Below are 17,288 nucleotides of genomic sequence, written 5' to 3' on the forward strand. Positions count from 1 at the left end.
AATTAGCAATATGTAGTTGTAATATTTAAAACAAGCACTGAACACAAACACTACCACCAGTGTTAAGCAGTCCAACTTTTCCCAACAAGCTAACAGTGCATGATGTTAGTCTTCCAACAGGACATTTTATATGCATGTAACGTGGCTTAGAATTCTCCAATTGCACGATTTCTATTCCTTCTGCATTCAAAGATACAAATAAGAATCACAACTTCTCGGTTTAGACTTAGTCTGAGCCCTGAACAAGTTTTTTCGGGACCGTCTCATATAATTACTAAGGTGTGTCTGCACTACACTAATATACGTTAAATACACGTCGACAAACTTGTCGCATACATTGACTTGTATGTAACTTGTTGTGGTAAGTTCCAAACATATGTTTATCACGTTTAACTGCAGTGCGGACATAGTCTTTCTTGGACAAGGCTGTTAAATATTCGTGTAGGTTAGAAAACTCCTTAAATAGATTGTTGTAATGCATTTGGGGTTGGTCTCTGTGGACGTAAATGAATTCCGCCTATACAGTTATCGTAATTTTATAAGTATATATCTCAATAGGGAATTTACGAATGACCTAGTGGAAAAAAAAATACAAAATTGTCATGAGAGACAGTATAACGGAAAACTAAAAACTGCTGTCATGTATTTAAATAAAAAAATTTCCCTAAAATACTACAAACTCCCATGAACTTATTCAAATTTAAAATACTACATACTCCCATGAACTTATTCAAATTTAAAATACTACATAATCCCATGAACTTATTCAACTTTAGGGATTTTAGGCATAGCTTAGAGAGTTTTACTTAAGATATTTGCATAATAATGTGTAGCACTTTAATTACCTTTCATTCATTATGACTGTTATTTGCTCTAATTCTTAAAATCTAACATTTGTACTTTGAAAACAGAACTTGTAACGGTAAAAACTTCGGATGTGTAACGGTAAAAACTTCGGATGTGTAACGGTAAAAACTTCGGATGTGTAACGGTAAAAACTTCGGATGTGTAACGGTAAAAACTTCGGATGTAGAACTTTAGTCAAGAATTGACTCATGAATGGTAAACGAAACGAACACACATACAGACAGACGTAGTTACCCTAAAGAAAGGACTTGTTAGACCATCCAATCATATATCCAAAAATCGAGGTATTTCACATAAGTAATTATAAGAATATGGATATAATTCCATCATGTGTTTTATCTGATGGTGAGTTACAATTTACAGATTCCATTGCAAATCTGCTTTTTTATGCCTTGCTGTATTTACTGTAACATTAGTATATGCTCCATTTTCATTAATATTATCATTATTATTATTATTATCGTGCTTGCTTTGAAGCTACAAACTTTGCTAATACCAAGTGACTCTCGCACTACAAGGAATCAAACTGTTAATTTAGAATTTGAATCATTCTCCATCAACCAAGAAAATAAAAATATATATGTATATATATCTATTATATATATAATTACTTAATCTCCTAAGCCTGTTGTGTGGTGTGTGTTGTGTTTGTGTGTGTTGTGTATTTCCCCTTATGTTGTGTAAATAATATATAATATAATAATAATGTATATATTATATAATATTATATACAAAATAATTATATATATTAAAATATATGATATATATATGTGTGTGTGTGTGTGTGTGTGTATATATATATATATATATATATATATATGTATATATATATATATATACATATATATATATATATATATATATATATATATATATATATATGATTTTGTTTTTCGTACATTTTACAAAACCTTCTCGAACCTTTGCAGTGTGAGAGTCACTTACGGAGTTTCAGTAATATCATATTTCAAGATACAGCCTAGTTTTAATAGTATACATTGAAATACTCAGCATTATTCTTGAGAATATTAAGTAGGTTTTTTTAATTCTCTCATGCATGGTAGCTCACGGCTCTTTTACGTATCTATTTATAAGCCTAATATGCCCTTCCGTTTTCTCTCAGTTGGGGTCGCCACAGAAAACGTAACCAGCCTCGCCAGCAACAGGAACCGGTGGACTACAGGACTGGTCTCATCTCCCGATCTCACCTGCGATCCCCATCTGGACTGATACGATAAATCTCTAGCATGCCAAATTCATCACTATTTATACTTTTTAATTTTTTGTATTCAAAATATCTGGGTTAAGATCTTGGTATACTACCTAAACAATTATTTCTGAAATGATTCACATCCTGATTTCTTACGCTGATTAAAATTGCAAATCTTCACATACATAAATTATGTCATTCACGAAAAATTAAAACTTTGGCCCATAATTGCGTCTTCGATTTGAAAATGCAGTGAGAGAAAATAAAACATAAAGCGTAATAATACTAAAATTTTAAGCGAGTTTTATATCTAGCATCAATTCATTATTACAGTGCGTGACTAACTCATAAACATAAGACTAGCAGAACCAGTCAGATCGATTACAGTCTAAATATGAAATGGATGTTTTAAACGTGTGTTGATTCTTAGTTTACTGGTGGCATCTGGTGCTGTTCTCATCAATACATATTCAAAGACACTTTCACGGCCACCGAAAAAGATTAGCAAGTATGATGATCGACTTACTGGGATTGTAACACTTTCTCTAATACTAAGTTTAAAGCCATACAGATCCCTGACGTATCTATGAAAAAATGCCTGTACAGATATCTACGTTTAATATGCCTCATGATGTCTGCTTGCCAGTAAAGCTGAACGCATAAGAGATAAGAATTCTCCCTTTGATAATTCCAAAGGACTCGGTTCATTAAACACTATTTCTAATAACGTACAGGTCACAGGACACACACTCACAACATTGTGCTTTCGGGAGATTACAGGCTCATGCTGTTGGAAGGAACTGTCAAAACCTTTTGTAAAAGTCTCTGGTGCAATTAATTCTAATGTTCAGTTTATGAGCAACTGCTGTCTGTGAGAAATCAATGTAATTTGGTGGAATAATCTTGAACCACCAGTCTCCAAAAACCTAGTCATTCAATGAAGAGCTTAATGTTAAATTGGCAACTTTGGTAACTTTTGGAATTAATGTCAGTGCACCCTTAGGTAAATACAATTAGATAGTGTATTGCGGCGATCACTAATATTTTTGTAATTAACGTTATACTTCATCCCATACGTTGCAGATTGGCCACATCCGCTTTCCAAAAGGCAAATTCATTCTTTTCAGAGTTTTAACATCGACTGGCTGTAGAAACGTAGGCTATAGGTGCTTCATGCAGTAGAACTGTATCCAGCAAGATTAACTCAATTTTATCTAACAGAAGTCTTTCAGGCTCACCAAAGAAACTACGTACAATAAATAAAGAGACAACTTGAAATCAAAACAAGTTGTTTGAAAAGTTTGTCTTCAAATCTTATTACTGTTAAAAGAAAAATTCCTTAGCATCAGTGCTTTAGAGGGTTGCTGCTACTAAAATTAGTCCCCCGAAACTGCCACCACTAATTATTCAATGTTACACAGTACTTATAAATGGAAAAAAAAAATATTGACGCACTAAGAGACGATACAGAAAGTAATATTCATGAACATGACAGGATTTTACTATTATCAATTACAATCGGGAGACCAACATTTCGTCAAATTGCGGAACTTTAACTTATGCTTTTTTTTTCTTTTTTTTTTTAAATCTACATGGCAATTTATTAACAATCGTCAGTAACACCTAAATACATTCTCCACGCATAATAATAACGACAAAGAACTTATAGTTATTTAGTTATTCAGTTTCTAAGCATTACAAAGTAAAGCTATTGCAGTGAATCATATAATAAATTAAGACCAACATTCTTTTTTAAATACACCCTAAAGATGAACAATAAAACTAAATACAGGCATTGGTAACTCCACAGAATTCAAAATTTCCCACGCACGTACCGATTACGGGCAGCCGCCCACACTTATGACATATGTAATACAAAAGATCGGACATTTAAATTTTCCGTGCAAATCACTCAAACTGCAGAAAGTCTTTACGGAGTTCATAAATGGCTACAAATAAACACGCAAACTGATAATAGCTCACATTTCTCGGTTTAGAATCAGCACCGCTCAGAATCAATCGCACACAATACACGTAAATAAAACATCTGTAACATTTCCAAAGAGTTTGTAGAAAGAAGCAGAGCTTGACAGACCATAAACTATAGGTTAGTTGGTTTGGATCAAGCCAGCCTTAAGTCAGCACAGGACCTTAATCAAAGGTAGCCCGTAAACGCATAAACTGTACTTATAACACTCCACGGTAAAAAAAAGAAAAAAAAATGTACAAATTTATAAGTAATTTCAAAAAATTTCATGGCGTCATTTCAAAGATGTTCTGTTTTACAGTCGTTCCAACAATTTACCATAGTATAATATAGAAACGGTCAACACGAAAAATACTTATAAATCTGATTTTCTTTTAATGATTAAGCTACTTCAGGCTATGAATTGATGCATGAATTTCATAAGGCATGTGCTTTGAACTTTGATACTTTTCCAGTTTCCAACGCTGATGTATATTTGAATTTGAACTACTGTAGCGCTCGACACATGGACTGCACAAGACCAACGCTGGACTGCAAAAGACCAACATACGAATACAAGAGATCCTAACCATGAATTTTGAAGATTGCCACAAGAGCAAATATCCTGGAATTCTGTAGCATTTTGGCGACTTAGCACATAACAACGATTTTTTTTTCTTCTTTTTACACGTTGGAGGCAAAACTACCACAACCGCGTTCAACGAAGAGCCGTAGGGAAAGCACGAACGTGAACGACTTCCATTTTCACAACTGCTATATTAAAAACACAAACGAGTATCTAAGTCCGAAGCTTGGCGATAGGATGACGCCAAAAACGTGCGCCATCACCTTGAAAAAGACACTATTGTAAACGTGTTCCCTTCCCCTCGATCTAATGCCTCCATCTAGTATTCATTAGTAAAGAACTAACCCGGCTCAGATCTGGAAATACCTTGAAAATATGGCGAAATATTTTTCTTTAGAAGAAATACCTTTAGGACCCTTTTTATTGTATTAATAATAAAATTTCCTCTCAAGTCACGCCCAGAATAATCTAGATCTTTGAAATCTTTAAACTTGACGTTAGAATGAATCAAATTTCCTCGCGCATGTTTAAATTAGCTTTTCTTGAAAATCAATACATAATAGTTGAGTAACGTACCTCATTAAATAAAGCTAACCCGTAACAATTCAGATATTTACGAAATAAAATCTGCCCTCAAGTGAACAACAAACTGACAAGAAATATATTAAGAAAGGGAATATGTGGAAAAACGCTAACCTGACACAACACCAACGTCAAGTCAGTCACATAAGGCTTTGTATGGAGTCGTCGTCCGTTTTTAAATGTTCAGTCTAGGAACCCAACTATAATATCTGAAATACACATTTGCTTTAGAACACAATTCCGATTATTCCAGATACCAGACTCATGCTACAAAACTCAGAACAATTCTCATATATATATATTTTAACTATATATATATATCTATATATATATATATATATATATATATAATATATATAATACTAATATCCCTTCATTAAAAAAAATTTTTTTTTTTTTATTCATTTCATTGACAAACGAAACGACAATAATCATCCTGCATGGGCTTCTTAATCCATATACTCATATTATATCTATGCTCAGCGGATCCACTGAGCATGTTTTGTCAACTTTCATATTTTTCTTTGTAATGATAATTTTCCTCATATAATAGGTAGTTTCTGTCTCACTTAAGACTGCGGTTACACAATGCCTATGTCTTTTTCCTTTCTTGGATAATATTCACGTAATTAACACGACCAAGTACAACATGAAATGACCATTCTAGAAATATAGAATAAATACCTAACTTAATACAAAACGGCAACACTATACTGTAAACCTTCTGAAATAGACTTAAACAAAATTTACAGACAAATGGTAAACTACGACTAATAGACACTTGCAGAACCCCACTGAATAATACTTTTTCACAACTACAATCTCCATTAAACTTGTGATGGCTAAGGCGTTCTCCTTCACAGAACTTGAACTTGTCTCCCAAGAGTACATAAAGTGGTATAGTAGATCCATGAAGGCAGTTCTGTTCTTCAAGGACACCAAGAAAATACGAAGTTAGTAAAGGAAACAGCCCTTACTCATATGAAAATAACCAACTACGGATTCATGCGCCCTTAAACAAAACCGTAATTAGTCTCCGCATTGAAATTCAATATTTGAAACAGTACTTACTACGTTAAGAGCAACTCGTTTAAGCAACCATGCAAAAAAAAAAAAACCGTAATCAGTCTTCACTTGAAACTTAAGCAAAGGAAACAGTACTTTTAAAGTTCAAAGTAACTCGATTAAGCAACCATGAGCCCTAAAGCATCATCGACATTAGTCTTCACATTAAATTCACGGATTGGTCACAGCCAAACACTAAACTTATAAGAAATGAAAGTTTGTAACCTAAACAAAAAGTGGGTCTGAAGTATTTCTTCCCACTCCGCTCGACTAATCCATATCTAATTATATAATAACAAGCAAGAAAATTTCCTTTCAAAAACATGATTAACCTACAATAGCTTTGAGGTAGCTATAATTCAACAACAGCTTTAGTAATCATAATCAGATTTTTCAAAAATAATAAAACCACCAGTAGAAAATGATATGCTACCACGCAAACAATGAAAGACGAATGACACAATCTTGTACAATCTTTAAGTATTATGCTTTTAACAGAGACCAACCAGGAATTTATAACATTAAAAAAAACACACTGAAATTCAACGTAAAATAATGTCTATACATCAACAGACTTTTGCTTTTTCAACAGAGCGTCACTATACATTCGTTTGTCACTCACTGGCTCTTATTCATAAGACAAAGTAACGTTAGGTTAATCGATTTTTATCACTATAGTCGATTTTTTTAAACCTGGCAAACTTGCACTTAACTTGCACTTAGCTGCTTGTCGCTGATTGGATGAATGTCGTGTTGTCCGAATCTCTCTGTTTTGTTTTCACACTGTTTCAGAATTGTGATTATACGGCCATAGATTGAGATAAGAGCCAAAATTATGTAATGTTATGTAAATGCCTGTTGTAATAAACTTAAGTATTAAGAAGTTACATATCAAATTATTATATAATAGTTAACAGTTATGAAACAGAACTCTCCGAAGCTGTAGACTTGAAATATGTTTCAAACACATGAACTTTAAAGTTTAAATTTCTAGCTAGATTTTTAGTGCAATGGTTGTTTGAAATAAAAAAAAAAACATATTTATTGTAAATTGCTGATGTTGTATAACATCTAAGAACAAAATACTATCGTAGAAATGTAAGCTTGTCAGAAAATTTGGGGTGGAGGAGTTGTGGGAGGAACAGCCTCGGGGTTGACAGAAAGTTGACGTACTCTCAGCGGGAGGTTCAAATGCAGGTTGTGGTGTACTTATCTTCATAGAATAATAAAGATGTTTATATATCATAATGTTCATTTTTTGCATTTCAAAAGTACTGCTCACGGAATGTCATTAATGTTTTAGGATATGTATAAAGTTGCTGTTGCTGTCGCCTTAATGATTTCTTTCATTGTCTTGCTAGGGCCCTGTGAAGTGAAATATGGAAAAACATTCATTATTATATTACGGCACAGACTGGTAAGCCTACGGGCATGTATATGCCTGGTGTTTGAATTGCCTTCATCTCTACGGGCATGTATATGCCTGGTGTTTGAATTGCCTTCATCTCTGCTTTGTTCCATATCGTCTCTTGTGGCCATGGGCGAAAAAGGTGAAATCGACGAATGTGAGCCAACTTGCTCAATAGCCGATTCTAAGCCGATTGATGGTGGTAGTGTGTGCAGACGACAACTCGCCGGCTGTTCATTTTTCAACTCCTCCACCCCAGTTGTTTCGGCAAGCTTACATTTTATACGATAGTATTTTGTTCTTAGGCGTTATACAACCTTCAGCAATGTACAATAAATACGTTTTGTTTTTTTCCAAACCACCAATGGCATGATTGCACTTAAAATCTAGCCAGAAATTTAAACATTAAAGGTCATGCGTTTGAAACATATTTCAAGTCTACAGCTTCGAAGAGTGCTGTTTCATAACTGTTAACTATTATATAATAATTTAATATGTAACTTCCTAATACTTAAGTTTATTACAACAGGTATTTACATAACATTACATAATTTGGCTCTTATCTCAATCTATGGCCGTATAATCACAATTATGAAACAGTGTGAAAACAAAACAGAGAGATTCGGACAACACGACATTCATCCAATCAGCGACAAGCAGCTAAGTGCAAGTTAAGTGCAAGTTTGCCAGGTTTAAAAAAATCGACTATACTTGTCATTCATAAAAAAACCATTTAAGCTAATAGTCTTTTTATAAATACAAATACCGTTGACAGTAATTATGGGCCTCAGAAGTTAAAAACGCCCAATCTCCCCACACAATAATCATTTATCCGGTGATCATCTTTAAGTCGATATATTTTCTAAACGATTTTATCTAGATTCCTGTCATATCAGTGTATAAATAATCTGTTTTTTTATGGCACTGGAAAACTACACCTTTTTTTAATGGTATTGGAAAACTACACATTCTTTTTAACAGTATTGGAAAAGTACACCTTTTTTAAATAGTATTGGGAACCACACCTTTTTTCAATGGTTTTCGAAAACTACAACTTCTTTTTAATAGAATTGGAAAAGTACAGCTTATTTAAAAAGCATTGGGAAAGTACACCTTTAATAATGGTACTGGAAAACTACACCTTTTTTTAATGGTATTAGAAAACTAAACATTTTCAAATGGTATTGGAAAACTACACCTTTCTTTAATGGTATTCGAAAACTGCACCTTTTTAATTAAATGGTATTGGAAAACTACATCTTTTTTTTAATGGTATTGGAAAACTACAAACCCGATGGCCCAAAATCGAGACAAGCACGGAGGATTTATGTAGCTCTGTAGTGTATTATAGGTCCTAGAGTAGGTATTTCATGATGGAAATAATAATAACATAATACGGCTTCTAGAGCCATATTTTTTATCATATTTACCTGATATCAAGAGGCCAAACCTGTTATTCCTTTGTAATTGTAGTTCAAAAATTAACAGTACTTCCATTAGTGATAAATTTATAACACTTACAAACACTAGGATACAATGTTAGCGTTGTATATTTTTCATGGAGTATGAAAGGCGGATGTATTTATTGAGTAGAGAGAATGACTAACTGTACATATATACATGTACATGTATAGTGTACTGTAAATGTAATATACTCGTATAAAATTACTGCATAGTCTATATATGTACATGTATAAATTAAACGTAAAATAAATAATTATATATATATATATATATATATATATATATATATATATATATATATATATATATAATTATGAATATGTAAAATAAAATTATATGCAATATATATGTGTGTATGCATGTACTCTGTATGTACATATTTCGTATTATGTTTCATTACTGTAATTACAGCAATACTTAGTATGTGAAAAGTAGTGTAAATTTTAGTGCACCCAATTCCATGTAATATTCCTTTGACAAATGTTATGAACTCGAATGTATAAATGAGTGGAATTAGCAGTTCAGCAAAAGAACTCTCTCGATGGGTTATGATGTAATAAATAAGCAAATCTGAGAATTCATGATAGACTATTTTTTCAAGTATGGCCGTATCCTTTGTAACTGATGTCGTTCGTTCTCCCAGCACCATCTGTCGTCTTGAACTGTTTTCTGTCACAAGAAGAAATCTGCGTTCCACGTTCATAAAGATCCAAGAGAAACCAACTGGAGAACTTGTCACTCCCTTATTCCTTGTTTCAGATTCACTCCATAGTCACGAACTCCTTTCACTCTTAACAAGAATTCAGGATCACTTTCCCGCGAAGAGCACTGAGCCAGTACTGGGATTCTCCAACGGTACTGGCAACCAGTTGTTCATTATCAACATTAAACCATATCATTTCGCCAATCCCTGAAGTGGAAATAATTATAAACACATATCTCCAGGTTCTCTCTCTCTCTCTCTCTCTCTCTCTCTCTCTCTCTCTCTCATCCTTTATATATATATATATATATATATATATATATATATATATATATATATATATATATATATATATATATATATATATGTATATATATATGTATATATATATATATATATATATATATATATATATATATATATATATATATATATATATATATATATATATATATATATATATATAAAACAATCTGTCGCGATAGTTAGGATAATGGGAGATAACGGTTGGTCTAAATTTTTCCCCAAGGCCTAAGACTGTTCTTTGATAACTGCTTGAAATCTTACCAAACTTTTCCTTACACTATCCCTTTGTTTTAATTTTATGAAAAAAACTTTAATAACATGAACTGCAATACCTAGAAACTGTTGTATATAATATTAATTTTGTGGACATAGCCCTTTATTTATTAGAACGAAGAACCGTTAAGCCCAGTTAAGCAAACCACTATGCAATTTAAAATCGCCATTTCCACGCTCCCCTCCAAGTCACATGTACTTTTTCAGGACTCGAATTTGCCACTTGAATCCTTTAACTGCTCAAAATCCTTCAGACTATTCATTTCGATTAACTAATCTATTTTCTTGATCTTTCCAAACACGCGTGCTTAATAATAATTCATATTTGTTCCTGTTCTAGACGCACAGTTAACAGAATTTCCTAATTAAAAACAGATTTACCAGGTTTAAGTTTACAATAAAGATGAGGAAATCGACATATCTAACCTTATTCCCTGTATCAAACAGTGTCCTTAATCAGGTTAGCTTTCAAGAATTCATAACTACATTTTAGTCATTTCTTCGAATCCCATACGTAAAAGGACCAAAGAAAAATAAAAAAATAATTTTTTATATACGTACATTTCTTGACTCATGATTGAAACCGCTAAAACCTACGACTTTTGAGGAGTACACTTAAGAACTCAGAATTCTTTTATTGATTTATGACGTTTAACAGACTAGCCTATTCATACATTGATGTCGAAACATGACAAACTTTATATAAATATGAAAGCATTTGTTAAAAAAAAATATTTGATGCAATGACGAAAAGAAAACTTTGTAAGACAATAGATTGGTTCTTGAATCGCCTTCCACCTATAAAACAGTTTCGAACTCAAATTTGCATCACTGTAACCTTTAAAAAACTGTTTAAAAATACTGTGATATTCAGGCTGCGCGTTCCCCAAATTGTCATTCATTCCTAAACTTACATTTACTTGATAATAAATATAGAAACATGTCACAATATTACCGTTTGTTCTTGAATACTGTGCATCTCCTTTAACTGGACCTCACTGTGTAAAAATTTAAGTATACTCAGTCAATCTACATGTTTACAAGTTCAAGCCTTATTTTTTCATTGTTAATGTTATCTCAAAACCAATTTACAACTATAAATAAGATCAGGTCGTTTTTTTTCTTTGTATAACAGCACTTTTAGATCTAATATTTTGTAATTTTACACCTAGTACATGTGGTGTTATGTACGTTCCATGGATAAATAAATATTAACAACGTTATAAAGAAAGTCCTTTATTTACCGACATCATTCGGTTTGTGTCTGTTCCGTCACAAAATCAAAACTAGCTATGCATTTTATTTTTTAATTGCAGTGTTCACTAGTATCATCTTCATGATATATAAAACATGCACTTTTATTACATAGAGCAGTAAAGGCTTGTGAAGGTATCAACGTGAATTCTCTTTTTATTGGTACACAGTACTTGTTTTAACATCAACAATGGCAATGAGGAGACCCCATAAATCTATCAAACCCGAATTTAGATCACTAACTGATAAAAGCTCTTGTTAGCTTTCATTATTACCAATTTTGCAAGACACCAATATCATAATTGAATTTAACCCTACAAGGCAAATTGTCGTAAGCACAAGAGAATAATTAATTAAGCGAATTAAGGCATTCGAAATGTCTTGAAAGATTTCAATTAAAATCTCTGCAAGTATTCAATTCTATACCCTTCCTGGGAATATGGCATTCGAGCGATCATGTTATTAAGAGCTGAGTTTCCCTATTCATTAAGCTAAGAAATTAAGGAAGATTCTTGCATGCATAACATCGCCATGTGTAACCTTGTGGTCAACGATCATGAACAAAACAATACTCAGTTAGCGGGACAAAAGTAAGAATACGGTTACTAGATGCAATCTCCATTGTCAATTGGATTTTACGGCCCTCAATAACAGCTGGCAATTTCCTGAAACGTATCTAGGTGTTGCCATACAACACCATCAGGGTTACTACTAACCGCAAACATTTTATAAAGATCACCAATCACTGTACTGATTTATTTAGTGACAATAATTCATTTTTCTACCAACCTATGGAATTCTCTATCCTTCAGTATTCGCCGTTCTACGATCTCCTTTCATTAAAGAGAATAGATCCTCAGTTTTTTTTGTAAGTCCGGACTAGACAGGGATTTTAAATGGACATCTAAACTGACCTCTCCTATAAGAAAAAGTTATTGTAAAAAGTCAAATAAAGCAAATTATGACAGGGGAATGTCGAATGGGAAACTAATAGCTTATAACTTAATACTGTGTAACATTCATGAAGATGTATGGCAAGTTGAAACATTTACAGAAACTTTCTGGAATGCTGTGAATCTCTTTCGAAAATACATACAAATATAAAGTTTAAAAAATTGTGGCGGTCCATGTATAAATTTTCAGCCAGAAGTTTCTAAATAGCGAATTTGACACCTTCCAATTTTAAAAAAAATCTAAAGAGAAGTTTAATTTAAAACGCAGTGAAGCAGGTGATTCTGAAGAACCACCCCAATGCTTTGCTCGTCAAATAACCTCCTCATAAACACGAGATTACTAGGGGGCTCAGAAATGATACCTGTCTTGAGAGTTTTTGACGTAAGGGTACGTCAAAAACCATGGAATGATTCCCTATAAGGAACACTGCAAATCTAATGACATTCCTGGGTACCTGCATGTAGATTACCAAGTCAAATTACCTAGAATAAAATATATGATGGAATACCTTCATCTGTATTTTAGACACGAGAATGCTGAAAGTAGTTTTTTTTCATAAAGGGATATTTTATTTAAGAACAAACTATCCAAAATGAAGTGTGTACTTATTATCAAATAAAGTGATCCTGAAATGAATACTATCAAAATTGTTAGAGTTCAAACAGAAGAAATAATTAAAAGGAAACGAAGACTTATATAATCAAATGCCTAATAATAAATAAAATAAGGAAAAAAAGTGGCCAATTAAAATCTAACCAATACTGACGTGGGGCCTACAAGAGGAAATAAAGGAGCAATATTGTCTAGCCCAGGGGTTTTCACCTTGGGGTACGCCAAGAGCCTGTCAGGGGGTACGCGCTCCCCCACGGCACTCGAATGAATGTTAGGTGCCGACCTTCAATGTAATTTAGCAAAAACTGCTCTTCGGCCAACTAGGATAGTTTACCAAAACAGTTTCAGCCATTTCCTTGACTGCCTCTCCAGCTGATGTATTTATCAAGTATTTTGGTTTTATTTTTACAGCTCAGCACCATAACCTTGAAAATTTATTGCATAACCAGAGGTTAAATAATTATACAAAATTGTTTTTTATCTTTTTATGGAATTCTTTATGCTTACAATATTATTGGTTATATCAGGAGAGTTATGTGCTTACTTCCCCTCTGTACAAATTTTCTTTGAGTTGGTTTTATTTTCCACGTTATACAAAGTGAAGGAGGTAGTACATTACTGACATTACAAATACGCCCGAAAGGGTGCGTGGGGAGGAAAAGTTTGAAAACCCCTGGTCTAACCCCATACCAGCAGGAAAGGGAAAATAAATGTACGAGTATAGTTTTCCCTGTAAAACACCGAAACCTCGAATAAACAGTACAAAGAATAGTAGAAAGAGTAAGAGACACCTTCGATACTTTAAGACGATCAGCCATTTCGAGCGACAGGCCTTTACATTCGTACGCGTACACGAGAGCGTATAAAATATATACATACATACATATACAGAATTCAATGCTCGCGAAAATGTGGCATGAATTTGGCTGGTAGGTTGCACTTGGTATGACTGGTGAGCCAGCCCTTTTCTGGAGGAAACTGGTTCTGGGTAGCCTAGCTATTCCTGCCCGACGATAAGTGTTGTACCAAAGTGGTCCTGGTTTAAAGACCGTGAGTATGATGTTACAGTTCAGTATTTAAACTTCAAAAACATACGAAGTCACTTAAGCCCTAAATATTATACATAACACATTTTCGAAAAAACAGAAAATATCGAGAACGATAAATTAATGCCAGTGAAGTGATGATACATTAAATGTAAAACTGTTTTGTTGTGCTCTATTCATTTGAAAAAAGAAGGCTACAAGAGGATATTTGAATTTAATTAAGACTAAAGGTACAAAGCAAAAGATATCCTAATTCTATAAAAGAGTGCATTAAAAGCAGGGAAAAGGATTTTTCACGATAACAGTAAAGAAACTCACAACACTAAGGACCTGCTTTTACTACTATAGCTATATGATAATAGTTTCAAACATATCCCCTATTAACTTTGTCATTTTAGCGTTCATGTAACGTAGCATTTAAAAACAATGGAACAAGAGCTTATAAATACCTCTATCGACAATACTGAAGGATGTGTATATTAAATACTATATAAATCTTGCGACTACTTTCATATTGGTCAAACTGGGTAAAGTACAGCAGCATAAAAAGGAGCAAACCATGCACAGATGAAAACGATCGTATCAAGGCACGTAAAAACTCAATATATCAATTTGAATATATGTTAAATGCAAATATTTTAAGAAACGTAGGTTGGCATGGACGAGGAAAATGGTAGAAGGCCAACCACGCATAAACAGATTTGCAAATCTTGACCTGAGAAATTGGCTTATAGTACATTTGGTTTCCAAAAGCCTGTGCGTTATTTTATATTGTCCCTCTAGAAGATATATTGAAAATTTCTAGTACTATGTATCAGCCATGTGAAAATGTCTTAAATATAAAAAACAAAAAAAGCAAGGAATTACCCCGTATGTTTCATTTTCCTTATGGTAAATCTGTAAGTGTATATATATGGATAAGTATGTATGTATGTATGCATGTATGTATGTATGTTATTGTGTATAATATATATATATAATATATATAAATATATAAATAATAATATATCAATACACACACACACATATATATATATTAGATATATACGTATATAAACGACAAAATGTGTTTGTTTATTTGTATGGATGCTATACAAATCCACATTTCTTGACAGATTTTGATGAGATCTTAATCAATTTTGATGAATATTAATTATAAATCAATATCAAACGGGGTAAGGTCATGGTGAAAACAAATTAAAATCGGAGCATAGTTGTCGAAGTCGCTGAGAATAATAGCGACACTCCCAATGCCCTATACGTCCAAATTCAGCCCCAATAGGGAGGGGGTGAGAAGGGGGTGACATGAAAAAATAACCAAACATTATATATATTTGTGTTTAATCCACAGTTTTTGAGGTTGCTAATCCACAGATTATGAGTCCAAGTTCAACCCTGATAGGAAGGGGTGGAAGGTTGAGGTATTTCAAAATAACCGAAAACTACAGATATTATAGTCTAATCCACAGTTTTCAAGGCCTATGGGATAAATAGAGACATACCCGATGCCTCTCAAGTCCAAGTTCAGCTGCAATAGGAATGAGGCGTGAGAAGTGGTAAAATGTCAAAAATGCTGAGCAATGTAACTAAAGCAACTATCTTAACAGAGAGAGAGAGAGAGATAGTTTATCGGTTGTCATTCAAGGGTCACCCGGGCAACGCCGGTTTGGTCAGCTAGTATTAAATAATCACAATTCCTGTGACTATCGTGTATCCATCACACTTTTCAGTGATATTCATCAAGGCAGTTCAGCATCATACTTATCAAGGTAATATTGAATATCATTCATTCAGTGCCTAGTATTTTATAATTTTATTAACATGACCTTTTATTCTCTCCTATCATTTTCACATAAACGTCACAGTCATGATATCCATTTAATTATTAACACTTTTTTCATTTGCAGAAATATGAAAAAAAAATGTACCGGAGTATTTTTTATTTATCAGTCACATTTAAATAGGGTTTGTCATATTCAGATTGTAATAAAAGTATGTAAACTTCAATAAAATTGTGAAATAAAATGGTCGAATTTGTATTAAGACCTATTTACACTGACGACAATGTTTAGTTTTAATTGAATACGTAATATACAAAGAAGTAGACTCACATTACGAAAGGAGGCAAGACTCTAATGACTTATAATAGTTTTATGTTAGGTTATGATCCTTACTTTGTACTTTTCACCTTCGTCCTGGGATGCGCGGTTGACAGTCAACAGCGGGCGTAACTTAACATCTCATAATATACACTTAAGAAAAGTCAAGAATGTAGTTGGAGAAACAAAATTTAGTGATAAATACTTGGATATTTCAACTTCAAAACATTGTTGAAAATGAAAGTAAAAGACTAAGAACAGAGAAATGTTCTAGTTTTTTGTAGGAACCGGTGGCTAAACTGCAGGAGTGTTATGCATTACAATGTTGAGCCCGGACCAGAACATATTTCTACCCCTCTTGTAACCTTGACTTCAACAAGGTTTCGCTCATGTCCTCTGGTTCTATGTGACTTTTCCTGCATATCTGAGCCTCCCATGCTGGACAAAGTGAGAGGGGTGTTTTCTATATACCATCCTAAAACGCACTTGTACCCAACCCCAAAAAAAACGATTAAATTCACAGAGTTAGGCAGGGAGGATGAATCATATAAAATTAATGAAAGAAAGTCATTACCAATAACAACGAAAAGATGCTTATAATTCTCGAGCAATATACAGGAACTGGTTCTTGACAATATAAGTCTAAAGTAAGCTTTAAACTTATACCATATCGGATATTTTTCATTACACTTCCATGACTGCTTTTGTATTTGTGAATGAAAAGATGAGGCCGGTTTTGGACGTAAAATCGCTGCCAGTTTTGAGCGCGGTAAAACGGTGTGAGAACAGAAACTTGTGCTATTACTTGAGATTTACAAGAAATTCTGGTATTTTCCTAAATGCTTTAGCTACCATTAATGCTTAGCTGTAGTATATTCACATCAACCGTGCTT

The 17,288-nt window shown here is 33.2% G+C and overlaps 1 protein-coding gene across 2 annotated transcripts in view; it reads left to right on the top strand.

Moving 5' to 3' along the window:
• Positions 1 to 5,161, top strand: part of LOC135217426 (solute carrier family 35 member F3-like) — a 350,261-nt gene extending 345,100 nt beyond the window's left edge. For both annotated transcript variants that reach the window (XM_064253287.1, XM_064253288.1), the window contains one exon: positions 1,991 to 5,161. In XM_064253287.1, coding sequence (XP_064109357.1) covers positions 1,991 to 2,105 — 115 coding nt within the window. In that variant the 3' untranslated portion in view covers positions 2,106 to 5,161. The remainder of the gene's footprint in view (positions 1 to 1,990) is intronic.
• Positions 5,162 to 17,288: the final 12,127 nt, after the last annotated feature.

Source organism: Macrobrachium nipponense, chromosome 7 (assembly GCF_015104395.2).
Source record: "Macrobrachium nipponense isolate FS-2020 chromosome 7, ASM1510439v2, whole genome shotgun sequence".
Lineage (NCBI taxonomy): Eukaryota > Metazoa > Arthropoda > Malacostraca > Decapoda > Palaemonidae > Macrobrachium > Macrobrachium nipponense.